We start from the raw sequence: 26,371 nt of genomic DNA on the forward strand, positions 1-26,371 counted from the left end.
GTGACATATGAGAGACATCCTTTGTCGCCGCGATACGGCGGCGAAGTCGAAAGGGCATGGCGCAGTTACCAGCGACGATATGTCGACGGCAAGAAACGATATGTCGACTTTAGAATCAAACGCGGAAGTTTTAATGGGATATGCCGGGTAGCACGAATTTAGCCACTGTCTTCTATCCGCGGCTGCAAAGGCCACTAGGTCAGACACAGTCAATACCGTCGATTTCTTTGTCTCGTATTGTCTGAGTTTTTTCCTTGAGATTACAAACGAAGCCACCCCCCGTCATGTAATAAAAACATATTTAATTGCTGCAGTCTCAAATCATATTTACATCTCCGACATATTGATCTCTCCTTTTCAATATTTATAATCGAACGATCGGGTTACGTATCGCAAATGGTGATTATTTATTAAAGAGACATACAGTTATATTCGCGTCAAAATTATTGTTTTATAAATTCCACTATTCCGCGTACGATTGCGTTTTTTATTCTTTTGCTATACAATCTGTGTTATACTTTCATGTTATATTTTTATTCTATAATCTGAATATTTTTAATGCGCTGTCTATTTTTAGCTATAGGTTTTATTGCGTTTTCGTGTTACTGATGCCTTCTGACGTCGATAGACGTCGATAGCCTGTTGCTTCACTTTCGCGAGACGCGTTCTTCCTCAAAGCTTTCTGAGTGGCCTCGAGAAAATCGGCTGAAATTTTTTAATCGATCGAGACGACCAAGAGCGCAGAAAGTCCTCGCGACGGAGAGGATAATGACTATTCATCGAACAGCAAACAGGAAGATCCTTTCCGAGCGGCCTCTCAGCACGAATGAGACTGGCGATCGGTGATTCTAGAAATTGGGGGTGGATGTGAGAAAAACAGTTGTAAGAGATTGTAGAATGAGAAATGTTCTTCGTACAGCTGGCGAAGTCGCGCAGAGACATTCGCGAAATGTAATCGTGGCGCAATTTAATTTTGGCGACACGCCAGTAGGAAGTCGCTATCGTAATGTTGTTACAATGACTTAAAATGGCCCATAAAATATTGTTATGAAGCTCTACGTCTTAAAGTAAAAATTGTTATATTTTTAATCATCGATTTTATCCAAGTCATACTTAATTCCAATTGTTTGATATAGCTTTATTACTTAGTACTAATTCTAGAGATCAGTGATTAAGTGAAAAGGGCAGAGAGCCGTAACAAATTTACACTGAGGATGGCTTAATGTCAGGCTGAAACGTATGCCAAGCTGTCAATTTTTTACTCAAAGATTATACGACAATAATGCTTTGTTACGGCCCTGTGGCCTTTTCACTTAATTATTGATTTTTAATCATTTAAGCCTTCTAAGATTATTAATTCTAGAGAGCTTTGAAACGAGATTGAGAATCGATTGACGAGATTCATGTTGATCGAAGCCTCAAAAAAATCGATTTTAATGCATGAAAAAAACGCGTCTACGATACCTACTCGCTTTATTATACTTTTATATGTATGTTATATGACGAAGTGGCGCAAGTTGCAAAATTTTCGATGAATCATCGGAATATAGGCGAATCTTTACCGTTACAGCACGAGTGTACGAGCGAAAAACATCGATGGCGAGATGGCTGTAAAATATTTAGCCGCCTTTCCCGGAATTTTTATGTTGCGGCTCGGCTGCGAATTCCACTCCGGGAGATACGAGTGTAAACTCCCCGAGAGTTTACGTGCCCCGCTGATAAATGTTTCATTGCGCAATGTATATCGACCGGCGGCGCGCTAGATCCACAAATGTTCGGGCAGAGACCTGGCCCACATTTTCTCGGAGCGCATACATGTAGTTTATGGTGTTACCCCATAGTTTTTCTATTATACAGTGTCTTTTGTAAACGTTTGAAAAAAATCAAGTGAGGAAAGAATTATTTTATCGCATTAAACTCATATCTTTTCGTAATCAAATTCCTGCTTCTAAAATAGCGCACCGGCTATTGATTGAATTCGTATCGTAAACAATTATCTCAACTCGAACATAGCAATTGAGAGCAATTGAGTCTTTCGGAAGAATTTAGGCGGATAGAAAACTAAGACTAGCATTCACTGCAGCTTTCATTTAGCAACCACTGGATTCTAGCTTTTATTTCCCTAATGTTAAAATCACCCGATGTTATTGGCTGCATTTAGCAGTAAATGCGAGACGAGAATACGTAGCCAAACGTTCACCCTCTGATTTTCTCTCTCTTTCTCTTTTTCTCCTTTTCTCTCTCTCGTTCCGGTCGAGAACCAACCCCCGTCCACCCTCGCGAACGAGCAGGCGCGCGACGTTCGCCACGCAGGAATCAATAGGGGTTGCGTCGGGCTCGCGCGGCGACGTCGAAGCGACGTCGGCGACGACGACGTAAGCGACATCTCACCCCGTAGCGTATCCTGGGGGTTGTGACAAGCAGCTCTTCTCCAGGCCGTCACGGCCGCCCTCGGGACCGACCCCCGTTCCGTATACCTCGCACCGTGCCCTCGCGAACGTCGTTGGCGATGGCCGACAGCGAGTTCGAGGAGTTTCGGCACTACTTCGAGAGGCTGCCCCAACACCTGAAGGCACCGCTCTCCAACTACACGTGAGTGCTTTACACGGCGAATTTGCCTTCGGAACAGATGATACGACATACGATGCAACGAGGATCGCGACGGTGACACACATAGGGCGGGAGAGGCGGTCGGGAATCAAAGGGAGGAGATAATTTAGATGGGGAACTGGGAGCACGAGGCGTGGGGATCGGTCCAGGAACACATTAGAAGCCGTAAAAATGTATCGCGGGTCATACATCGTTGTCGAGTAGACTTGGCGAAATGTGCAGATTGTGCAAATGGTAGATAATGTAGGTTGTAGATAGTAGACCACGTTGAGGGAGTCGAAAATTGGTAAACGGGACTGGGGGGTGTATGAGAAATATTTGTACGTGACACGTTATCCCAAATAATTTTACAAAACTGGCGAGATTATAAATAATCTGACTCTTCATTTAATGAGCCGTCATCTATCGTATCAATATAGATAATAATTGCAAAAGATGCACGCTGAATTCTTAAAATGTTATTTATTTTATATATGATATGTTTAATATTGTATATACAGACAACTAGTGACTTATGAATTTTAAAAAATTATATATCTCCAATATTATTAATTTCTTGAGGTATATCCATTTAAGGCCTTGTTATTTTATTTAACGAATTTTATTCAGTGGCCCTTTAAAATATGCAATTACAATTATATTATACTTTATATTTTAATAAGCAATAACACAGTACCTTCAACCGGAATTGATAGTTCAAGAAGTAGGGATGCCGTCTCAGGATGAGTCATTTTGACAGAAATTTCCCACATCACTGAGTAATTTAAGGCGACAATTTAATGGCAAAGTTATTTCTGTATCATCAAAAATTTCTATTTAAGTTCTAAAATATAGCAGTCTAAAATCTTACAATTAGATAAGATTTTGTATGGCATTTATAGACTTAAAAAAGTGAAGTTATACGAGAGCATTGTTACTATCTGATCATTTGTTTCTATTCGGAACAATGATAAAATATTATGACACTATATATTATGCGTTGTTCCCAAATGCACATATCCCTCTGATATATACAACATTCAAGGGACTTATAAAATGTCACAGTATAAAATGTCGCATTCGCGGATGCATTTCGATGCACCACCAGACTAAAAGCCACCAAGGAGAAATCGCCAAGAATACCCCTTCAGCATCGTGCCTTTAAAATTATTGATCCTGGAGCATAAGTGACACAAGGATACGAGTGAGACTGCAACGCGACGCGCGTAGACAATTTTGACGGATGTGATCTACGGCTTTCGTTCATGCATACGTACATACATATTGCCGCAAACAACCGATGATCCTGTTTAGACGGTTAATATATATTGTAGTGTTGAGACCGGCGTGAGATGTAATTGCATAACTTTGCGTATAGCAATTGACCTCATAAACGTAACGCAGCCGCGTAACGTTTGTGTATTAGTTACGTATTCAAGCGCATTTCAAGCACGAGAGATTCGGTTAATGAAGATATATATTTTGATCTCGGGAAGAGGAAATTTATATAACATAAATAAATACGCGTAAGCTGAAAAGCATGTGTCATTTTTTTCTGTCATTTCAAAAAATATGGAGATATAATTGGTAACTAGAATATAATCTTTCTACATGATCGACATTCTGTATAGAATTTTTATTATGTTTCTCACCAAATCGTGCGAGATTATACTGCAGATACATTTATATTGAACAGACGTGTCACTGTCCGCAGCTGATTCTGTAAAAATAAAGCAAGATCGATACGCAACAGTCTCGCGGCTGCAATTATTTCCGATCTAATTTCCTAGTTTGCTCGCATTTCGAAGCAACGTGTGTGAAATTAATGGGCTTTCCTCTCAATTAACATTCACATTTTCGTCAAATCTGTTTAAATGCCGCTTTTATGATTCATAATAATCAATGTGCAACTGGACGCGAGATATTTGTCGGCGATTGTGGCTCAAGCATTCCCTTTCATCTGAAGAGTGAAAGAGTAGACGTACTTCTCACGAGAGCTTTGACGTTACAACGCTCTCGAACTATTCTTTTACAAACGGGATCTTGATTGTTGTGTAAATAGGAGGTACATATGTCACTTGCAATTTTCACTTTTTATTAACAATTAATTAATTACTAAGAATTATTCGTGCATTTATATTTACCTATGAGATAAATGGCGCAATATAATAGACAAAGATAAAAAAGCACAAGACCAAAGAGAAATTTTTTCTTACTCTTAATTCTGATAAATAACTTTGTACTTTTATTTTTATCGGCAGACGAAGTATCGCCATCAATTCTATTTTATATGTTGTGACTATCTTTGTGTCATTATTAACCCTTAAATGCCACACCTCTCAAGAATCTCGTAAATGACACATGGGGTCTAAAAGACCCCAGCATGAAAAATGTCTCCTTACTTATTGATTTTTTGATATTTAGTTATGAAAATTATTTTCAATGTTGTTCAAGGCTTAGAAAAGAGAATAAAATGCTTATATTGTTAAAATTTCAATTTCAACATAGTATAAAAAATTAAGATCGCCAACAGTTAAAATGTTGGCTCCAAAATAAAAAAAATAAAAAATAATAAATAAATAAATATAAGCTCCATATTTGGCAGGAACATTTGAAAATATATCATTCTAAAGGGTCTGGGGTCCGCTGGACCCCGGGTGGCATTTAAGGGTTAAAAAATAATGACCTGAAGATAGTCACAACATATAAAATAGAATTAATGGCAAAAATCTTTTTAGATTTTGATTTATTATTATTTTCTACATATTAAAAATTAAAAAGAAGGCCCCAAACACCACGACGTGCGATAATTGCACGCCATTTTCGAAGAATAAATTAATTATTATCGATTATCATATTTTTACCTTTAATTAGAGAACGCTGTCAGATACAGCTCATTAATTTTTGATTTCATATATGGCACTTGTGCATCGTTTTGATCGTGATTTTCATGCACGTAATTTTCGCGTATTTTAATAATTTGGATGCCAGGCTCGTACACGATGTGATGATCGATGATTCGCCGACGTCCTCGCAAGGGAGCGACGGAGAGGTCGGCAGATCCTGCGACGTCGTCACCGGCGACTCCGAGGACGAGGAAGTCGTCGTCATCCACCGGCACGACAACCAAAGCGGGCACACCACCCCCGATGATAGCGAGGAGCTAAATCATCATTGCTCGATCATAGCTGACAGCGATTTTAGGTTGGTAACGTCGTAAGTGTTGTGCTTATTTGTTATACTAATTGTCTTTGTACAACGCTTTTAACATTTTTTTTTGAATGATTTTTAACGAAGAAAAGATTGGCGAAGAGTTTCACTTTTAACTGGCACTAACTTGGATAAAACTTGTAACACTTTGAATATTGAATTATGATAGAAGATAATAAGAATTCAAGACAAAGGGAGAGCAAAAAACATATTAAGGGATTTAAAACGATCTTGCGGGAGATAAAAGAATGAGTACAGATATTTGTCAAGATAAGGGATAGAATATCCGCGATAATTTGAGTTCTCGCCAAGAAAAAACGGGATTACAATCTCCGTGATACTTAGGAATCCCTTCCACAAAATATTGTTGCGACAAGCTCGGCGAAAATTCTGTTGTGTTGTGGCTATTACAATTTATCCCTCGTCTCGCTTATGCTACGTTTTCAGATGCAATTGTACTTTAATTCGCGACGATGTCACTCACATACACGTAGGTACAGGCGACGTACGCGCATCATCGCATAGTAATCTACAGTAACGCCGTAATCTTATCGGTCTGACCTTGTTAAAAATAACTGAAACTTTCGGAAAGAGTTCGCGGCGTGCAGCAACGCTCGTAATTATTAATCAAGTGTCGCCCACCGCGGCGGTTGGAAACTGGTGATGCATGCGGACGATGGTCGATGCGCTGCAGAAATATATAGCACTTTCTGGACTCTTAATGTTTCCCGAGGGTTCTAAGTGGGTTTTCGCATCTGTTCTATATCTACCATTGCGTCAATAACCTTTTATGATTCCTCTATTTGCATAGTAATTACATATCAAGAGAATTCAGATTTTTTGATTATACTCTTTATTAACGTGAATAATATATTGTTATATGACAAGGAATTTAGATTGCACATTGCGTAGGTATAATTTCTATGCGATGATTTGTGTGACACTAGCCGAATTTTATGGTTAGAATATATGTTGTTTATTTCTTTCGCAGTAAGCAATTTAATTTTTATTTGATTATTAAATTCACTTGTCTGTTACTTATAAAATAGAATAATCATTAAATACAGGAAAGAAACTCTGTAATGCCAAGATAACGTATTTATATTTTATATTATTTCTTCTCTTAACTTGGTCATCAAAATTCAGTCAATTCGCAATTCTCAACTCTCGACTGACGTAGTCTCGCGTGTTGCGCGACGAGATAAATCTTCTCACAACCTCGACGAAGAATAAGAATCAACTTTTCTATTTGATGTATATCAACGGTCTTATTTCTCTTATTATTATGTTTTATTGTTATGTTTTATTTAGATCTTCGCGAAGAATTAAAATAGGCAGCATGAAAAATGATAGTTTAGCTCACTATACGATTGCCTTGGATGACATTAGCTTGTTCGGTGGACTGAGCAGCAGGGGTCGATCGGTAGGCGGTGGCGGACCAGGACCGGGCGGGGGTGGTACTACCGTATCCGGTAACGACGGCCGGGATAGTGTCGTCAGCGATGTCGGCGATTCGTGTTCCAGTTTGAGCTCCTGGCCTACGCCGGAGCACGTGCCGTCGAATCGACCCGGAAGCGGCGGCACCGAGCGCAGACGTAGAAGACTGCCGGAAATCCCTAAAAGCAAAAAATGTAAGAAAAGCACCGTATACGAATGCACAACGCGTCTGATGGTAACAATAACGAGAGATTTGGCGGATGTGCAGAATTTCTTTGCATTCGATCTTACATTCAACAGTTTCAATGACTAAACTGTTGTAAACTTAATACTGTAATTTTTAAAAAAACACAAAACGCGGAAGAAAAAAATTCACATGAATAGGTGATTTATCAACGATAGTAACGATAACGAAAAATCTATTCTTAATGTAGAAGTCTTTCAGCAACATATTGTCCGCAATTTTCGAAATTAGAGTAAAGATCAGACTCGCGTGTTGACATATTAATGTAGAACTTCTCATTAATATGTTATTAGAAACCTGTTGATATTTTACAGATCTTAAGCATCTTATGTAATGTATTTTAATTTATTTAGAAATATTCATATATTATTTAAAATATGCACATACATGATTTTTGTATTTTGATGCGTTGTGTGATTTTGATTATAATATGGTAAAGTAACCATGAATTTCATGATATGTTTTAAAATCCGATTTGACGTGGAATATTACTCGTGTACAATGAATGATAAACATCAGTTGTATTATTTTTGCCCGTCGCACTTGTCACTGTCACTCATGCATCTTGCATACCGACGAAAACCAAGAAAACCAAGAAACCGACCACATTGTCGCGACCACAGAAAGAAAATCCACTTGCATCATGTTAGTTTTATATAAGGCACCTGTTGTGGAGCAGCATTTTCCATTCGCGGTCGTAACAAATGTGCTGTTCCGATATAGATTGAGAGACGCGATTTTATCTGAATATTATTTCAAAAACCGTGCCAAAAGAATTCATGCAGCGTATTGGAATTCTTCGAGAAAGAAAGAGCATTTCGCGTGTGAAACGCGCGTGCTGACGTTCACCGATGCCGTTTCAGCTTTGCCCACGTGCCAGACGTCCATACAGACGTCGACCTCGCTGGCAGACGAGTTGAGTGCCGCCACCGGCTCGACATCGGCCCGACCTCATCTTGTCTTAAGGAAATGTCATCCCAGACTCCGTCACGAGGACAGTTCGCCCGACAGCGAGAGGATGGCCACCGACAGCGGTCATTCTACCGCTCATTCTCCCGATAACGGCCCCAAGAGCGTGTCGCCCATACCATGCAATACCTTGCAGAACACGGACTCGGTGTCGCCCAGCAGCACCCCAGGTAATCACGATCCTCCTCGAGAAATCGTATCTTTGCCCTTGTATCCATTTAAATTGACTCGAATGCGCGATTACAACACAAAAATGACATGGAAAGATTTTATATTTCTTAGAAAAAAAAATACTAATGTTAGTACCGCTATTATAACATCACAGATATAAAGAAATTATGTCGAAGATCTAACGAATTATATAGAAGAATTATATAAAAGAAACAAAAAATAAAGATAATTATAAATGTGTTTTTGTTTACTGATTTATAAATTATAAAAATGAATATCTTTAAAGCTGTCGACTTATTATTTAGATAAAAAACACTTATTTAATTTTTAAATATTTCTGATATTTATTAACTTTTCTTTCTTTTAATGAGTTCTATTAATCCCCAAAATTTAGGCCTATAGCTTTTTTCTTGTTGTGCTTGTTATAATACATAATGATAAAATTTCCCATCAAAATCTACTTGCAATTATGCATGTATATAGATTGAATTCTTTTGCTTGAATTATAAATTCACATTAATTTTTGCTATTAAATAATTCAGAATTATATTTAAACTTTATTCTGATGGCAAACAAAATTATTTTAAAAATCAACAGAAGGTATCGCTTTGCACATAATATTTTAACGCTTTGTAATTTTATGCTTCGTTGGAATTTTCTGCGAAGCTACACAATAATCTGGCGCTTCTATTGCCTTAGTTCGGAAAAGTTGCAAAAGCCAGGAATTGTTGTCCCATATCATAAACAATGTTTCTCAAGCTAATCAGAGTAACTCTCGGAGAATCAATACTAGCTCACTTTTTCATTCCGAAGGAAGCGGAGGCGTACCGTTCACCCAACTGGAACTGCTCGAGGCAACGCATCGAGGCCTGCACAAGTTCATATCGCGGCACCATGACGAAATTGATGTTGAAATCGGAGACCCCATATACGTGCAAAAGGAGGCCGATGACCTCTGGTGCGAAGGTGCGTAAGAATATTTATTTCGCGAGATATCGACTTGACTCAGCAGTAATCAGGGCTTAACTTTAGTATATTATCCAAGTCCGATTTTGATGAAATTTTACAGGTACGTAGTATACTTACTGAATGTAGTCGAAGCCACATATGCGGAGTTGCGGAAATGTGTAGTTTCTGAGATATTCAGATTTTAATTATTCGGCTTGAATATTTTTCAAGATTTTGATATGAAAAAAAATTAGAATTTAAAAATATTTTGCTGAAATGTTTTATTTTCTTGGTGTATTAGAAAACTGTACGTATAGTGTTGTCAAAATATTATTATAAAAAAAACAAGAAATTAAAGAAACTTAATTATTTTCTTATTACATTTTTTGATATCGTCGATCGTTGTTTGTTAAAAAGTTATTAACAAAAGAAATTTCATAAATAAAACGTAACTACATGGGTTTCCAACTTTCTATACGTAAGCGAGGTTCTTATACAGTGTGAAAAATGTAAGAAAATAGGCTTCTTTAATTTGTTTTTTTTTCTTAATAATGATATTTTGTCAACACAGTACGTACAGTTTCCCAATACGCTAATTAAATAAAACGTTTCAGCAAAATATTTTTGCATTCTAATTATTTTTTTCATAGCGCCTCCGCCTCCTTTTTCGTGCGGAGAAGTGCAGTTTAGAATACCTACTTAGAACTTGATCCGTCCACTCGTTATTGAGATCTCAAAATCTCGGATACTCGCAACTCGTGCGTTCGCGTAAAAGAGTCACGGTGCGGTCTCGCTTCGCGCGTACTTGGCGCGAGACACTGCCGTGTCTCTTGATTAAAATTCCTGTGATCAGGTGGACTCAAACACGGTTTTTCGTAATTACGAGTCTGGCGCTTTACCATTAGATTACACTGCCACCCAAACTCTAAAGCAGCAAATGTCTAGAAGATATAGAGACGGTTTAAAGAAAGAAGTCCTCATTTTTCGGTTGTTCTTCAAATACTTTTAGACACACTTCGAATTTTTCTTCTATTTGATTGCCTATTTCTTGAGTGTATCAGATAAGAGTGGAAATAAAAAAAAAGCAAAAAAGAATGTAAAATTAACGCCACGCACAGAATTTAGTATTCTATCTTTCTGTTTCTCGCGATTAGGCGTGAATCTGAGGACGGGCCGACAAGGCATCTTTCCGTCGGCTTATGCGGTCGACATGGACTACAGTGACTTCGATCCCACCGCGCCCAAAGTGAAGAGAGAGAGATATCTCCTGGGTTACCTGGGCTCGGTGGAGACCCTGGCGCACAAGGGTACAGGAGTGGTTTGCCAGGCGGTGCGGAGAATCCTTCGCAACTCCTCGCAAGATCCGCCCGTCTCGCAGAGCTGCATCTTGGAAGTATCCGATCAGGGGCTTCGAATGGTCGATAGAAGTAAACCGCGAGTAAGTGTCCCCTTGCGATCGATTGAAGTTCATTTATGTGCGCAATATACGAATTATATATTTATTTTAATTCTCAGCAAGAGCGTCAAACCTTAAGACTTTTAGACTATTTAGAGTATTTAGAAAAGATTCGTCACAGCTAAAAAATTTACAAAAGGTTACTATTTGATGCGCAAAACGTTATTTAATTACGACTCTAATTATGCATGTAAGATTAGTTTTAATTCAATATTCATTACACGTTAATGTGTGAATATTGAAAGGGAAACGAGAAAGTCGAAAAGTTTTTAATTGCCAACGTATTTTTGCAGAAAAGTCAAGGTCCTTGTCACGATTATTTCTACTCGCTGAAGAATGTATCGTTCTGTGCATTTCACCCTCGCGATCATCGCTACCTCGGCTTCATCACGAAGCACCCCACTCTGCAGAGGTTCGCTTGTCACGTGTTCATCGGTCAAGAATCCACAAGACCCGTCGCCGAAGCTGTCGGGTGAGTTATCCTGCCTCTAAAAATTAAATTTTCTAAAATTATTATCACGAAAAACTCGACCTGGCCGTCACTTTGCGCAAAATCATGAAAAATTTTCACTTTATGAGTAATTTCTTTATTAACTTGATTATATTTAAATATCGTAATGCAACTAACAATTTAGCAATATGTTACAGTTCATATTTTTAAATTTTTTTTCTAAATCTCCGAAAAATCTCGAGAAGGACGAATAATCTATTATTCGTAGAACATGAGCGATAACTCGAGACTCTCTTCTTTCAGACGCGCTTTTCATCGGTTCTACACGAAATTCATCGAGACTGCTTTCCCGATAGAGGACATCTACATTGAATAAATTGCTCTCAGTCTGACTTATAGTGGCCACGGAGAAAATGATACATCTCACTTCCTCCCCCTTATCCCCTGTATATATTGCCCGCTAGTTGTAGATATAAAATAATAAACGCGAATCAAACACCCAATTTATACATATATTGAATATATGTATATCTATGTATACCTATTGTGTACGGAGCATTTTGGGAAGCGTCGCGACGAGCTCGAGCTTCCGTTAACAGTCTATTCTCTCGTTATCCATTTTTCCTTTTATTCGTCGTTTATTATCAATTTCTTTCAATTTCGTGCGTGTGATCCAATACGATCCTACGTACATCGAACAGCGGGAAGAAATGATATTTATTAAATAACACTAAGTAGACGAATTACTTTTATTTCACAGGCATCGTATCGGCTGAAATTGATGATATTTTCATATCGAATTAAAATATATTCTTAATACTTCTCTTAGTTTCTGCTAATAAAATAATGGCAGAATCATACAAACGTAAAATTGACTGAGTGAATGAAGATAGATGCTGATGCTTTAATAGTCGATGAAAATTGATCTATTTTCAATTGCGAAGTTTCATTGCCGAAATTATATTTTTTCACAATTGAAAACAGAACGACTATCTTAACCGTTTAACCGCCAATGTTCCCAATTAGAAAAGTATCATTTTTGACATAAACTTGAGTAAAATATTATACTTGTTAAAAATATATGTATTAATTTTAAAAATAATAAAAATAGAAATATTACAAGAGATTTGTTATTTAGAGTACTTTCTAAATTTCATTAAAACAGTCTTTATCTTTATCTTTATCTTTATTAGTCGAAAGTAATCATGAAGTTAAAAATGATTAAAATTTTAATTCCAACAACAATTAAATACGGTTAAACGGTTAAATATCGCGATCCATCGTATTATCGAAAGGTATTACACCTTTTTGACTAGACTTCGTTCGTGTTTAAGATTGGAAGAGAGCACGATAGAAGAAGACTTCGTTAAAGATCCTCTAATAAGCAGATTTGGTAATCGATAGCGAATTAATTCCTAAAACCCCGATTTCACGACCAAAAGTTAATCCGCTTAGTGACGCGTAGAAAAAGGGAGTACGACAATAGAGAATGAGAGAGAGTTGGGTCATTCGGAGTTTAGCGAGAGATCGTAGATCGTAGCAGAGAGATCGAGCGATTTGGGAAGGAGAAGTGACGCTTTAACTTTCGGCGCGTATCGATTGTGCTTCTTGCTGATGGCGTTTTTCATCGTAGCAACGAATAGTCATCTAGAACGATCTTCAAACTGTATTGTTCTTATTGTTAGAGAACGGCGCGGCCCGTGCGCGTGGGCGCGCCGCTATTTAGAAACTCGTATATTTTTCTATTTTTCTTTGCGGCAGAGAGAGAGAGACTCAACTCCGATCATAAGTTTTACTGTACGAGACAAGTCCCCCCTCTCAAAAGTTTGTACTCTCGAATCTCCGCGCGACCTGCGTGAGGAAAAAAAATTAACGTTATCGAAACGCACACGGACCTCTGCATTCGAAGTACACGGAGAGAATTTTCTCTTAAAATTTACCCTGAAATCATGGTAGTTGTGGGACAACATGTACCATCAAGAATTTTATGTGAGCTATTCTGATTAATATCCACCATAATAAGAAATATTAATATCTATTTCATTAAAATATAAAATATATTTGATTAATTTTACTAAAATATATCTAGGAAATTTCAATAATTTTTCAATATTTACCGATCTGCATGGTAATTTTTATCACGTTGTTTGTAAAATGTCTTTTGTATATTTTAAAAATTCCTTGGTTGCCAAGTTGTCCCAAGTTTGTAGTGAATTTAAGGGTAAAATATAACAAAAAATTCTCTCCGTGTATCATTAATTGCGCTGCGTCGCAACGTTTTAACAGTGACTTATACGGACCTCTGGTGAAAAAATTTCTCATATTTTCTCAGTTTTGTAAGAATTGAGACTTGTGAAAAATTCTGAAAAAATTTATAAAATGTCTCAGATACCTACCTTCAGAAATAATTTTCGGAATATTTCAGTATCTATATGTATGAAAATTTCTGATAAATTGCACAGATTTTCTCATATTTATTCAGATTTTTACAAAGATATGTTGGGGGGAAAAATCTGAAATATTTTATTCTTATTTTGTCTGAGTTTTTTGAAAAACGTTCCAATTCGTATAAAAAAATCTAAAAAATTCTGAGCATTCTGAAAATTTTTATGGAAATTCTAATTAATAATATGAAAAATTCTGAGAAATTTTCCCACCAGAGGGAATATGAACCAAATTGCAAGTACGCGCAGCATCGTTGCCGGAAATGGGAGACGATAGGAAAGTAGGGACGAAAAGCGATACCGTCTGCGTGCAAGCGAGATGAGCAGTATCATTATCAACCGATATCTACCGCTATCAATATCCGTTTTTATTTCAATTCGCTATTTCACACTGCCTTTATCAAGACGTTGCGTACGCAGAGCGCGTGTACGATGTCCCAGTCGCATAAAATTATCTATTATCAGCATTCGTTTGGTCTTGAACTTCTAATATCGCGGAGCAGCTCACCGACGAATGGATTCGATTGATGAATAATCGTATTATGATCGACTTTAAATCGACTTTAAATTGCGTGAACCAATAACAATTTAACAAAACATCGATGATCTCCAAAACATTTCTTCATCCGCAAATTTTTAGTTATTTCGAAGAGACTTACGGATTCAATATCAGTTTTATATTATCAATATGGCATATTTCGGGACTAAAGTATTAAAACAATGATTAAAATCATTTTGCGATTGAAATTTCTTATTTCTCATTTTTTACGTGATTTCATAACTGGGATCTCTTATTCGCGCCGGGAGAATCTTGTCAATATTTACGGACTTCTCCTCGACAATACGAGCTCTGTGCGTTGTCTTGGGATTTGGTGCATGTTAGATAAGTACGACTCACACGCCTCGATTATACAGTATATCGAATAAAAATTGAGAGACAAATTACAGTGATTTCTCATTTTAGGGGACTTATTTCATTTATATCCGCGGTACGCAGAATGTGCCTTTCATTCGGATTGCCACGAAATGCCGTGCCTTTTCAATTATTTTCTCTAACGCAGCTACGATATTCACCATCGCGTACAAATCTCCACTATTTTTACGACACAGTTATTCCTCTCGAATCTTTTTAAGGGGATGCTGAAGTGACAGCCGAACTTCCTCGATGTCGGTAATGTCGAACATTTTTAATTCCGTTCTAATTCGTTTTCTATCATTTTCTATATTACCGGCCTATATCTGCCCTTGTCTAACGAGAGGCATCTGTCCTTGTTTCGATTGCTGCGCCATCTCTCGCTACACGCAATACTACTCCGCACGCATACATACATATGAGATTTTCAGACAAATTTTTCTCTTATACTAAAGCTTTTAGGCTCATTTCTGAAAGCACAACATTGTTCTTTTTTGTAATCCCGAGTGCGCTGCATGCTTATTTTATACGTACAAAGTCGAAATTTTTATGTGCAGCAAATGTTGTCACAACAAAACTATTATTTTTTTATTTTTTTTCGTTTTTGATGTAAAATTTTCAATTCCGTAAAGCCAATTCAAATTTTAGTCTGTTCAAAAAAATGTCGGTAATTCTTACCACTCCAGCAGCCCCTTAAGACACATCACCGAATGGAATTTCCGACAGCTCTTCCGACAATTATGTATTATTGTATCTGATCGCATTTGGTCTTAATTTTTGTTTCTTTCCAAATATTTTTTCATCTTTCCACATATCATCACTAAAATGTTCCTTGAAAAAAAAATACATTAGTATAATACATATTAAAATAAATAAATAATAAATTAGGGCTCACAAGAACAAATAAAAATAGCTTTAAAATTATAATACTTAAAACTTACATCGCATAATGCAGGATATTTTTGTTGAGGACAGCCAACATTATCTATCCACTTTTTTCTTCGGGAAGGAGATTGTGGAAAATTAAACATTTTATAACCATTTCTGGTACTATTACGGCAATTACGAGCAGTGCACGTTCGCATTGCAATTGTGGATACTCTAAAATATAAAATAAAGGCCGATCGCTGCTGAATGCGACTGTCAACTGTCAAAGCTGTGGCCGGTATTCATAGGCTACGGTCAACGTGACGCTACAAATGCTTTGGAGCGTTCTTCTTCTCTTTCTTTCTTCATTGAAAGAAAAGAGAAGAGGAATGCTTCGAAGCATTTGTTGCGTCACGTTGACCGTAGCCATCGTAGCCATAGTCAGATCTTATATATACATACAAAAGCTTAGCGCTCCCGTTTTGAAACACGGAAGTGACCCTCGAATGGCGGCGACCAATCCGCATCCAGTTGAACCTGTTTGCTCATCCCTTACTAGAGGGTCCCTAATATAAATATGCAAGACACGTTAATTTGGTCTAATCTTAATCTTTCGCAGTTATTTATATTTTTATTCTAGATCATTATACTTAAATATACGATCAATTTTGCTTTGTATTAGGTTAAAGAAATGAGGGGCGTAGCATTTAATATGAACGCAGATAGCGAGATACGAAAAAAGGCAATATTTAATTTACTAAGAACCGCAACATGGCAGCCGCACGTCTTTCAAATTTTTGAGGATGTTTCTGATGTTCCTAATGAAGCAGTTTACAGCACAATTTATATTGTGGACAAGTTGTGTCAAAACGATATTATTGTGGGCGATACTAGTGAGCCCACAATGATAAACGTTGTTTTTCGTTGGTGCTTGAAAATTATAAACAGCACATCTCCAAAAATAGTCAACGCGTCTCAATATTGTTTACAGGTAATTATTATCGAATAAAATACGTGCAGTTATCATAGACGTATTTCAGTAATTGCATATTTTGGTTTCAGAACATATTGAACACTTACAGCGGCATGAACGATGAACCCGATTAGAACCCGACGAGGATTTGTGCGAAGCATATAGAGATGAACTTGATATGATGGCTCGCTACATATTGATTGGTCTAACGAATAAACCGACAGGACTTGCTAAAGACGCAATAATCGCAAGTCCTGTCGGTTTATTCGTTAGACCAATCAATATGTAGCGAGCCATCATATCAAGTTCATCTCTATATGCTTCGCACAAATCCTCGTCGGGTTCTGAATCGGGTTCATCGTTCATTGGTCGAGTCATCTCCATTAATGTATGCAAACCGCCAAACTCGACCAATCGTTTGGCCCAGTGTAACGCAGTATAATCAATGTTACGCGAAATAAATTCTATTATTGCGTCTTTGATGGTATACCAAGTGGACCAACCGTTTAAGGGTCGACAGGAGTAACACTACCGACCTCTGGCGGGTTGCTTAGCTGCGAGTCCGTATTTTATTTATTATAAATTTTTTAAGAGCCAAAATGGAAAATCCGGCTATGTACCGGGTTGCGGCTGATCTTACTGATTAAAACGAGCATAAGTTTAATGAGATTCGTTAATTAATTTGGCTAAATTTTGGGAAAAACCGTCTCAAAGCAGCTTTTCAGGCCTAAAAAGCAGCTTAGAAACGGTTTTTCCCAAATTTTAGCCAAATTAATTAACGAATCTCATTAAACTTATGCTCGTTTTAATCAGTAAGATCAGCCGCAACCCGGTACATAGCCGGATTTTCCATTTTGGCTCTTAAAAAATTTATAATAAATAAAATACGGACTCGCAGCTAAGCAACCCGCCAGAGGTCTCCACTCTAAATCCTGTCGACCCTTAAGGGGATGCTGGAGCCGCAGGCGAACTCGATCAGCGTCGATAAAGAAGTGCTCACCGACTATATCTGTCCTTGTATAGACAAGGATATAGACAAGGATAGCACCTAACCTTGCATCTTCCACTGGTCTAAGTAATATCTTTCTTTTTAGGCTTCAAATCTTACTTCTAATTGCACGATATTATTCCTGACAGTTTTTTTGTAGAGGGCTGCATCACTATTTTCTATAGAAATACTGCAGAATTTTTGTATAAAGCAAATATTGTCGTCAGGTGAAGACAATATTTATAAAAATAAATTTTTTTTTTAGTTTATCAGAAAAAATCATGTACAGCCCTCTACATTTTTTGTGCGTACTTTAATCGTGTAAAAGGATTTTCCATTCTGTTCAGCCAATTCAAGATATTGCTTAGACCGATTATGCCTTGTCGCTGTCACTCCCAGTCGACCCTTAACGTCTCTTTCCGAAAGACGGAGCCCAGTTTTTCCATCTAGGGATACTTATTTTCCTGCTATCCTATCTCCGCTAGATGGGGGGGCAGCGTTTTTCTGAGAAAATTCTCAGTGGCCTAGCGCGGGATTCGAACCCGGCTTGTGTACAACCTGCTCCGGATTACGAATCTGGCGCTCTACCCACTAGACCAGCCGTCTCCCCTATTTCCCGGTAATCTAATAATATATGTTGTTCAGCCGATCGTAGATCTCTTGAGCTCGGAGTGTCCCGTTAATGTGAATTGTGAGATTGTGGCAGCTTTATGCAATCTTGCTCGTAGCGACAGCATGCGAAAACATATATTTGAGTCGGATATTAGTAAAATAATTGAGCACTGTACGTATAGTGGCGATAAACTATGTCAGCAAGCGTCCATACAATTCATAAAAAAATTGATATCAAGCCGTGAAGTTGCTACTCAATTTGTTGAGCAATCTCGCCTCTTATTTTCGTATTTTATGCGTTTGTCCGCGGAAGAAGTCAAAAATAAACAAAGACAGCAACAGTTGAAACATCAAAGTACGAAAGACGAAAAGTACGAAAGACGTCGCTGCAAAACTCATTAAAACAGATACAATAATGAAACGAGTAAGGGAATTGAGCGATAATGACAAAACAAGGAGATCAAGGAATTAGCATCCCGTGTTTTAGAAACTACAAAATGACATATTAGAATATTACTTCTTATTTTAATAAATGACTGTACTAAAAAACAAAACTTTGCATTTACAAGACTCCTGTCCCGGCGCTTTTTACCCATGATAAATAATATTCCAGCTTCTTCAAGCACAGAATAAGTATACTCTTTCTCGACAGGCTTGGGTCGTCGCTATGTCTCTGCGAAAATATCTTTGTGAATTCTTGATTGTTCCTCTTGCAGGTTAAAATTTCTTTCTTCGCTGCTGCTAGCAATCGGTGGAGCTCGGAGAGTGCCGCGGACGTATAAACGTCCGTATAAAAGTCTTCGCCGCTGGTGCTTCTGTCGTCCAAATTATGAAGTAACAAAATCTTCATCACTATTTTACGTTTGTAAACTAAACGGTTCTGGCGCAAGTTAATTTAATAATAATAATTTAAAAAAAGCCTCGCGACCTTAGTATTTTGAAATGCGGTATATTTCTTTTGTAGATTTGTAAATGAAGACAAGAAGGGTCAAATATAAATCAAACGATGTGATCGACACTTCTACAATATTCATATAATTTCTACATACATTTTTCTTCCAGAGGCAGTATTATTTACAAAAATGTTCCACCTTTTTGAAGTCATTAATTCAGTCTTGACACAATAACTGTACATGTACATGATCCTCCTCCATCATTATATTCCTTTATTCGTCACAATTACATATTTTCCTCTTTTTCATGAATGCATACGTATTTCTTTTTTTCGTTATATATTAATATAGAGTAATAACCGAATTATGAAAGCTATAGTAACGTTGAGTTATTAATTTCTTTCGTTTATCAAAAGATCATCCAATCGGAAAAAAAATTGTTTCTCATTTACAATTTTTTTTTGACAAGTTCTATTGTGCTCCGCGTTATCAATAATTTCCGAGCGAAATTAATATCTGTGTGCGTTCTAAGCGACTCGACCGTAAACATTTTTATAAATCTCTGCGCAATTTCTTTCAATTCGTTCACAATGTACGCGTATCTTCATTATTTCCGTTCACCCTCCGCTTTTCTCGACAAGAATTAGCCACCTTCAACGTAAAGTAGAAAAAAAAGAGAGAAATAAAATACTTATAGCTGTTTTTAATCCACATACATTGTGTTACGACGCCATAAGCACCAATGCGCGATAATTAATCGAACATTAATCTATTTTTACATTTTTAATACAATCTATATAATCTTTATAAAAAAGTTGGAAATATATTAAAATATTCTGGACTTGTGTGTGCCATCTGGCAATATATTACAATATAAAAAAAAATGCCAAACTCAACATGTAGAGCCATGATGAAATCAGCGTGAGATGTATTAACATACACATACATATATCCAAGATACGTAAAAATAAAAGCTACGTGAAAAGGATGATAAAACTAAAATAAAATAATTTAGCGGTGGATTTCCTACCGGAGTGGCTCGCCACGCAAATTACGTTCGACGTACCACAGTAATTCTATCGGATTTTACATAGTGCTTAACAGCAAAAAACACTGAGATTATACATTAGAAAATTTTCTTTTTACAAACCTTCTCGCTCGTATAATTATCGGCCGGCTGAGACTCGTTCAAAATAAATTCACGTGCTCATATATGGATCGTTCCGTTCGAAAAGATGACGCTAACGGGAAATATGTCAACTAATAACGTGTGTGAGCAATCTGCAGGAGAGGTAAGTATAAACTGTAACGTTTGTTGTTCCATTGTATTTTACAAAAAACGTTATTCTTTTATTGTGCACGCAGTATTCAACGAGCCATACACGTCATCGTGAAAATCTACAATTAGTCCTCGCGTCGGTATGCCTAGTGCAAGTATGATTACACCAGGCATTTACAATATAACATTAAACTCATCTTTGTAAATCGGGCGAGTAATCGAACAGCACGCATATCCTGCTCCGATACGAGCTTCGCTGCAAACTAACATAAATTAAAGAGGTAGAAAAGCACATTTGACTCTCTCTCGATGTAATTTATGACACTGTTAAAAACAATAGTACGAGAGGAATACCTCTCGTCCCAAGTAAGAATCTTCAAAATTCTTGCGTTTTTATAAAACAATAATAACAGTCGGGACTGTACAACTTGATGCTGTGAAGTTTCAAGTGGCACTGACGCGTGCCACGCATTCTGCATTTAATATATTTATACATATACATATAGAGGCGCGCATATGAGAGGAGGTACACAACCACACTTAATCGCCTTTGCTCTTGCTCCTTATAGAAAGAAATCGGAAAGCCACTTATGTGCAATCAGCAGAATATAAAATATAATAACGCAATATATATATGTATATATTTACAGCGGTATATAAAGTTCAACTTTATCTTAGCGTATAATGAACCGTAGAGCCGTCTGTGTTGCATTGGTATCCACTTTTTTCCATTAAATATCGAGCAGCCGTCCGTTTTATATATCTCTCTTAGTTACCTTAAGATAAAAGAGCTTAGAGGATCTGTTTTTTTTTCCCTCAATCCCTGTTTCATGTGTTTTACGACAACGTAATCGCATACAAGCAATTTAATTTTCTGCATGCATGCACAATTATGCACATGACTCCATTCCGGAGAGATTTATATGCCTCTACTCTATTTCGTAACAATGAATGAATGAATTCTTAAATGACTACAATGCACGGCGTGTCATACAAACCGTAGTGACGCTTGGTTGTCTTCTCATAAATTATCGCAAATAATGTGAAATGGTATAGCGCATGTTGTAAAAATTAATAGCTGTGACATTCGAATTTTCCAATGATTTTTTGTCAACAATTTCTTTTGTATGATATCTCTCATAAATAATTTCATAAAAATATAACGAATATACGGAAAAATAGCAAAAACTGGATCTCCATAAAAAGAAACTGTCATATTTCTTGTTTAAATCGACCAACTTTTATTGTTACTTTCTCGTATGTATTCATGCGCAACTAAGATATATATTTAAACAGGTATTGTTTTAAATGCCTCATCAGGTATACTCACAACCAAGCTGATATATTCAAAGCTACACGACGTTAATACCAGTTACCCCCGGCACGACTGATGACAGTTATGAAAAGTTAGTTTGAGAGAAAGAGAGAAGAGGATGGAGGTACACTGAACACAGACAGTTTTAACTTGCCCTTTGTACTATAAGACCGAGTGAGAAATTGGGCATCAAGGGCGATGTTGAGCGAACTTGATGCCCGCTTTACACGCGGTCGTCAATTATGCGAATGTGAACTGTGAACTTCGTACATACAGGTCGATTATAGATACTCCTTTTTTTCAGCGGTGGATTTCCGCATAAAAACGTAGGTTCTCATCGATGACGAGTGATCGGCACGTGAGGGCAGTAAAGCCCTTCTACCGATAAAACCGACAAGAGGTAATAGGCTGCTTCAAATTTCACAATTCCGGCATACGTAACGATCGTAATTATATAGAGGCCTTTACTGACCGATAATCTTGACTTCCTCACTCGACACCAATGTATAACATTAAAAACGAGTTAACGAAACTTTTTACAATGAATATAATGCGTGTATACAAAGTGAGTTTTATTTCGTGTGCAAATTATCTCCGCCAATTATCTCAGAAAGTATTGGTTTATTGGAAAAATGTGTATACACAAGTATTTAAAAAAAGTTGGGGTACTATTGCAACAGCATATTCTTGAGATTAAATGTAGTAAAAAAGTATAAGCCATATAAAAAACAGTTTCAGATAAACGTTATTCCAAATAATTAGTAGAAAAAGATGATACAATAAAAAATGGGAGTTTCCATTTAAAAAATTTAACTTGGGCCCTACTTGGGTCCAACACGGATCCCAAAATCTAATAAGATCGTTTATTGGCCTCTCTGAACCCTCCAACTTTTATCCGAAACATTTTTTCAATAAACGAATCCGTTCTGAGATAATTGGCACACGAAATAAAACTCACTTTGTATATACGTGTATATATATATATATATATATATATATATATATATATATATATGGCATTTGTGTGTATGTGTATGTACATGCATACATACGTGTATATGTATATATGTTGTTACATTGTTTCTTTACAAGTGACAGTAAAATTCCAAGTCCCACAGGTTGATGAACGATAACAGGAGCATGAAAAACTTACAAAGTATATTAAGATAAATGTACAACAACAGAACGTAGGCATGAAAAATTTATATGTATTAAATTCGTGTGTTTCAAATCAGTTCATCTTTTTTAGTGTAACACAGTATAGAAAAAAATGTATTTTTTATTAACTTAATACACATGAGACAGCACGTGACTGCAGATAACAGATATACATTCTAGATGCTCGCCGGGTAATTTTTGTTCGAAAAAAAAAGAAACGCTTGAACGTTGTCGATTTGAGATCAAATTTAACATTTTTATTTACATGGCCAGTCTTTATATTACCTGTACATGTGGGATCCAAATAAATTTGTAGATCTGTTAAGTGCCAGTGCTGAATATGTTGACAAGTGTACACAATTTCCGTCACTCTCTTATATAAATATCTTTTACATTTTAAACACTTTTACGATATAGAATACGTTTATATTCACGCTGACCCGCATCATCATAAGTAATCGCTGGCAACCCGATTGGCTAATATGTATTTTATCTTAATAATTGACACACATATACGTCAACCGTATCAACTTCCACGCAATTACTCATTAATGCGGAGGTCAACTAACGATGAAATAAAAATAACGTTTATTAATGTATGTTTGCGTAGTAACATGATATTGGATGGATAGCAAGGCCAGTTAGATCAAAAGTCATTCAAGAAATTATAAAAGAAACATATTAAAACCTCACGTATATAATAAAACCTTATTATGGAAATCAATTTTTTTTATAAATAAGTATGAGTCGGTTTAAATGTACTCATTTACACTTACTTTATATTATTACGTTTAACGTTTCTATGTTTGCAAAATTAAAATATATTTTCAGTGGTTTTCTATTGAACTTATGGAAACTTAAAATTTAGAGATATATTTAGGGTTACCACATTTTGAAAGTATTAAAGAACATTATAAAAAATAGAATCGTGTATGAAGCAGTTATCGTGACGGGGAAAAGGATAACCAAATAAAAAATGAGATTCGTTTTTAATGATTAATTTTATATTTGTCATCACTTTTTAATAACACGTGAATGGACTTTCAATTTCCAAACATTACAAGAACAATTAAACGTAAGTGGAATTCTCAGGTACATACAGTTGTAAAACTATCTCCCTAAAAGTAAGGACAAATCCGATCTATAGTGTGGCAACCCTAAGACATATCCTTAAATTTAGTATTTTGTTGTTCCACATAAATATGCAATAATAAAATTTACACGAGATGCGATAAGTCAAAACATTATTCGTTAAAATTACCAAATTGTCTTTTCACACATTTTCAGTGACATCCTTTTATAATTATAAAAAATGCCAGCACTATGAGTATTATTAATATTTAACATAGATTTGCAATTACAACCGATAGAATAAAGAAAAAGTGAGACTGGTTTCGTATCCATCCGATACAAATATGTAATTGCAGAGGTAGCATTCAAGCTCGACCGGACTCGCGGCGAGCGAGTTAGCACGAGGAAAGTGCCATACGCGGCCGTGCTGCATTAAAATCGAATGTATATCATATATACAAGTTCATTATACCGTAAAATTTAAAAATTGCCAACTACATAACACTCGATCGCCGCAGGAAATCTGCCTGAGTAGCGACTGTTATTTATAATGCAGTGCTCGCAGAGGCACATTTCGAGCCGATTTCTGAGGCGACACCTCCTATCCCTCCACTGTCGCTCGAGGCTCGGCGGCCGAGCTGCTGATTGCGCGTGTTTGTTATGCCGCGGGAGCATTCCTATATCAAAAATATGCTGAGATAATCGTACCTTCTGTTAAACAGTTAAAATTTAACACTAAATTTTCTATTATTAATGTACTATATATGTTCCATAATAATAATAATATAATTATGACTTCATACATAATATAATACATGTATATAATACATATATATGTAATATTAGACTTAATAATAGAAAATTTAGTGTTCAACTTTTAACCATTTAACTTTTAACTTAACGAAAGGTACGATCCTAACATATTTTTGATATAGGGACGCTCTTTTGGCGCCGAGCGTGGGGAGATTGGAGGCGTCGCCTTAGAAATCGATTCGAAATGTGCATCTCTTTCCGAGTACAGTTATAATGTATCAACGTTTTAAATAACAGTATACAATGCGGTTTTGTACGATCTTTGCAGTTAGTGAGCGAAGCACGCGTCCTTCTACATGACGGCGCACGATAAAGTCCTTAATCCCACAGAGTAAAAACGACAAGAAAAGAAAAAGAATCATTTACATGCGTCGATCACTTGATTATACTGTGCGAGTTCTTTTTTCAGTATCTTTCCATTCGTTTCTTTTCCACTGGTCAAGGGAAAACGCGGATCGAAAGCGAACACACAAACTGCTTTAGTAATAAGTAAATCACTTGCGGTCAACTTAAGCAACGTCTTGGCTTCTTCGTGAGCTGAGCGGTTTTACACACGGCGCCCGCACTGATGCAAACCTCCGTTCGTTGCTGCACTGATAATAATTACCCAGAGCTTCGTCGTAAATCTTGATGATATCGATATCCGAGCCAGAGGGATCTCAGAACACAAATCGAGGAAGTATTATGCAAATTGCGCGTACGCGAATGCCGAGAGCTTTGTCCTAGTCTTTTAAGGAAAGGATAACTTTTAAAGCTTGTTTCTTATTAATTAAAACAATTCCCGGATGTATCATCATATTAAGCTCGCGTTCTTGAAAGCCGTTTTCGCGAGGTGACTTAGAGACCATCCCATTTCTCAGATTCCAAGCTTCTGCTTGGCATTCACTTGCATTTTACAGTGATCTTGTTGTAAAGTTTTAAGCATTTGCTTCTGTATATCATTCTCGGCCTAGAAAATAACGAATAAATAGTGAGTAATCTTAATATATTGCGCGATATTTCTTCAAAATCAACCTCGAAATCAACCTACCCGTAACTGTGACAAGTTTTCCCTTTGGATACGGAGACCTGAATTTTTGAGATCACGTGCCAACACGTTCATATGGGACTCGTTCAATGTTATACTGTTTTCTAGCTGACAATGCGTTCGACGTAACTCGTCATTGACTATTTGCTGTAAATATATTGCGTAATTTAGCTTTTGTTTGTGAGATAACTGATCTCTAAGCCACATTTTTTAAATTAATTTAATTTATAATAAATCACACTTATCATTGTATACTTACATCATTAGATATTATTTGTTGTATTTTTGCTTCGTTAAAATCTGAAACAATATGAATCAGAATTAATTTGACGAACATACGCCTCCAAAGATATTTATGAATAATATGTATAAACTCACTTTCGAAACCTGCAGATCCATTACGGCCAAATATCTTCATCATAAGTTCTGCAAGAGAACAAAATCTATTCAAGAATATGTTATTCATTATATGCAATTGATTCTATAACGCTGTAATGTGACTTTAATTGGGAAATTAAATTTAGCTGACAATGAGACTTATGA

At 36.6% G+C, this 26,371-nt stretch overlaps 2 protein-coding genes across 10 annotated transcripts in view; one reads left to right on the top strand and one right to left on the bottom strand.

Annotated features, from left to right (window-relative positions):
* Positions 1–2,328: 2,328 nt before the first annotated feature.
* Aplip1 (JNK-interacting protein Aplip1) lies at positions 2,329–14,861 on the top strand. Of its 5 annotated transcripts, none has more exons than XM_071717370.1 (8): positions 2,329–2,592; positions 5,581–5,793; positions 7,111–7,430; positions 8,344–8,619; positions 9,434–9,586; positions 10,723–11,006; positions 11,318–11,496; positions 11,779–14,861. In XM_071717370.1, the coding sequence occupies exons 1-8, from the start codon at positions 2,510–2,512 to the stop codon at positions 11,849–11,851; spliced, it is 1,581 nt and encodes a 526-aa protein (XP_071573471.1). In that variant the 5' UTR covers positions 2,329–2,509; the 3' UTR covers positions 11,852–14,861. The 5 variants fall into 5 exon arrangements, with proteins under 5 accessions (XP_071573471.1, XP_071573473.1, XP_071573475.1 ...); XM_071717372.1 differs by having other exon boundaries at positions 2,330–2,592; positions 5,581–5,805; positions 7,189–7,430; XM_071717374.1 differs by having other exon boundaries at positions 2,330–2,592; positions 5,581–5,805; positions 7,210–7,430.
* Positions 14,862–19,286: 4,425 nt separating this feature from the next.
* LOC139779112 (uncharacterized) overlaps positions 19,287–26,371 on the bottom strand; it is a 93,804-nt gene continuing 86,719 nt past the window's right edge. For 4 of the 5 annotated variants that reach the window (XM_071717365.1, XM_071717367.1, XM_071717366.1 and 1 more), the window contains 4 exons: positions 26,207–26,254; positions 26,088–26,128; positions 25,832–25,975; positions 19,287–25,750 (listed from right to left, as the gene is read on the bottom strand). In XM_071717365.1, the coding sequence (XP_071573466.1) occupies positions 25,658–25,750; positions 25,832–25,975; positions 26,088–26,128; positions 26,207–26,254 (326 nt within the window). In that variant the 3' untranslated portion in view covers positions 19,287–25,657. Of the gene's footprint in view, positions 25,751–25,831; positions 25,976–26,087; positions 26,255–26,371 lie in introns of all 5 variants that reach the window. The other variant, XM_071717363.1, reaches the window with a different exon arrangement.

Source organism: Temnothorax nylanderi, unplaced genomic scaffold (genome assembly GCF_030848795.1).
Source record: "Temnothorax nylanderi isolate EJ_2023f unplaced genomic scaffold, tnyl_v1.0 TNYL_tig0210_pilon, whole genome shotgun sequence".
Classification (NCBI taxonomy): domain Eukaryota; kingdom Metazoa; phylum Arthropoda; class Insecta; order Hymenoptera; family Formicidae; genus Temnothorax; species Temnothorax nylanderi.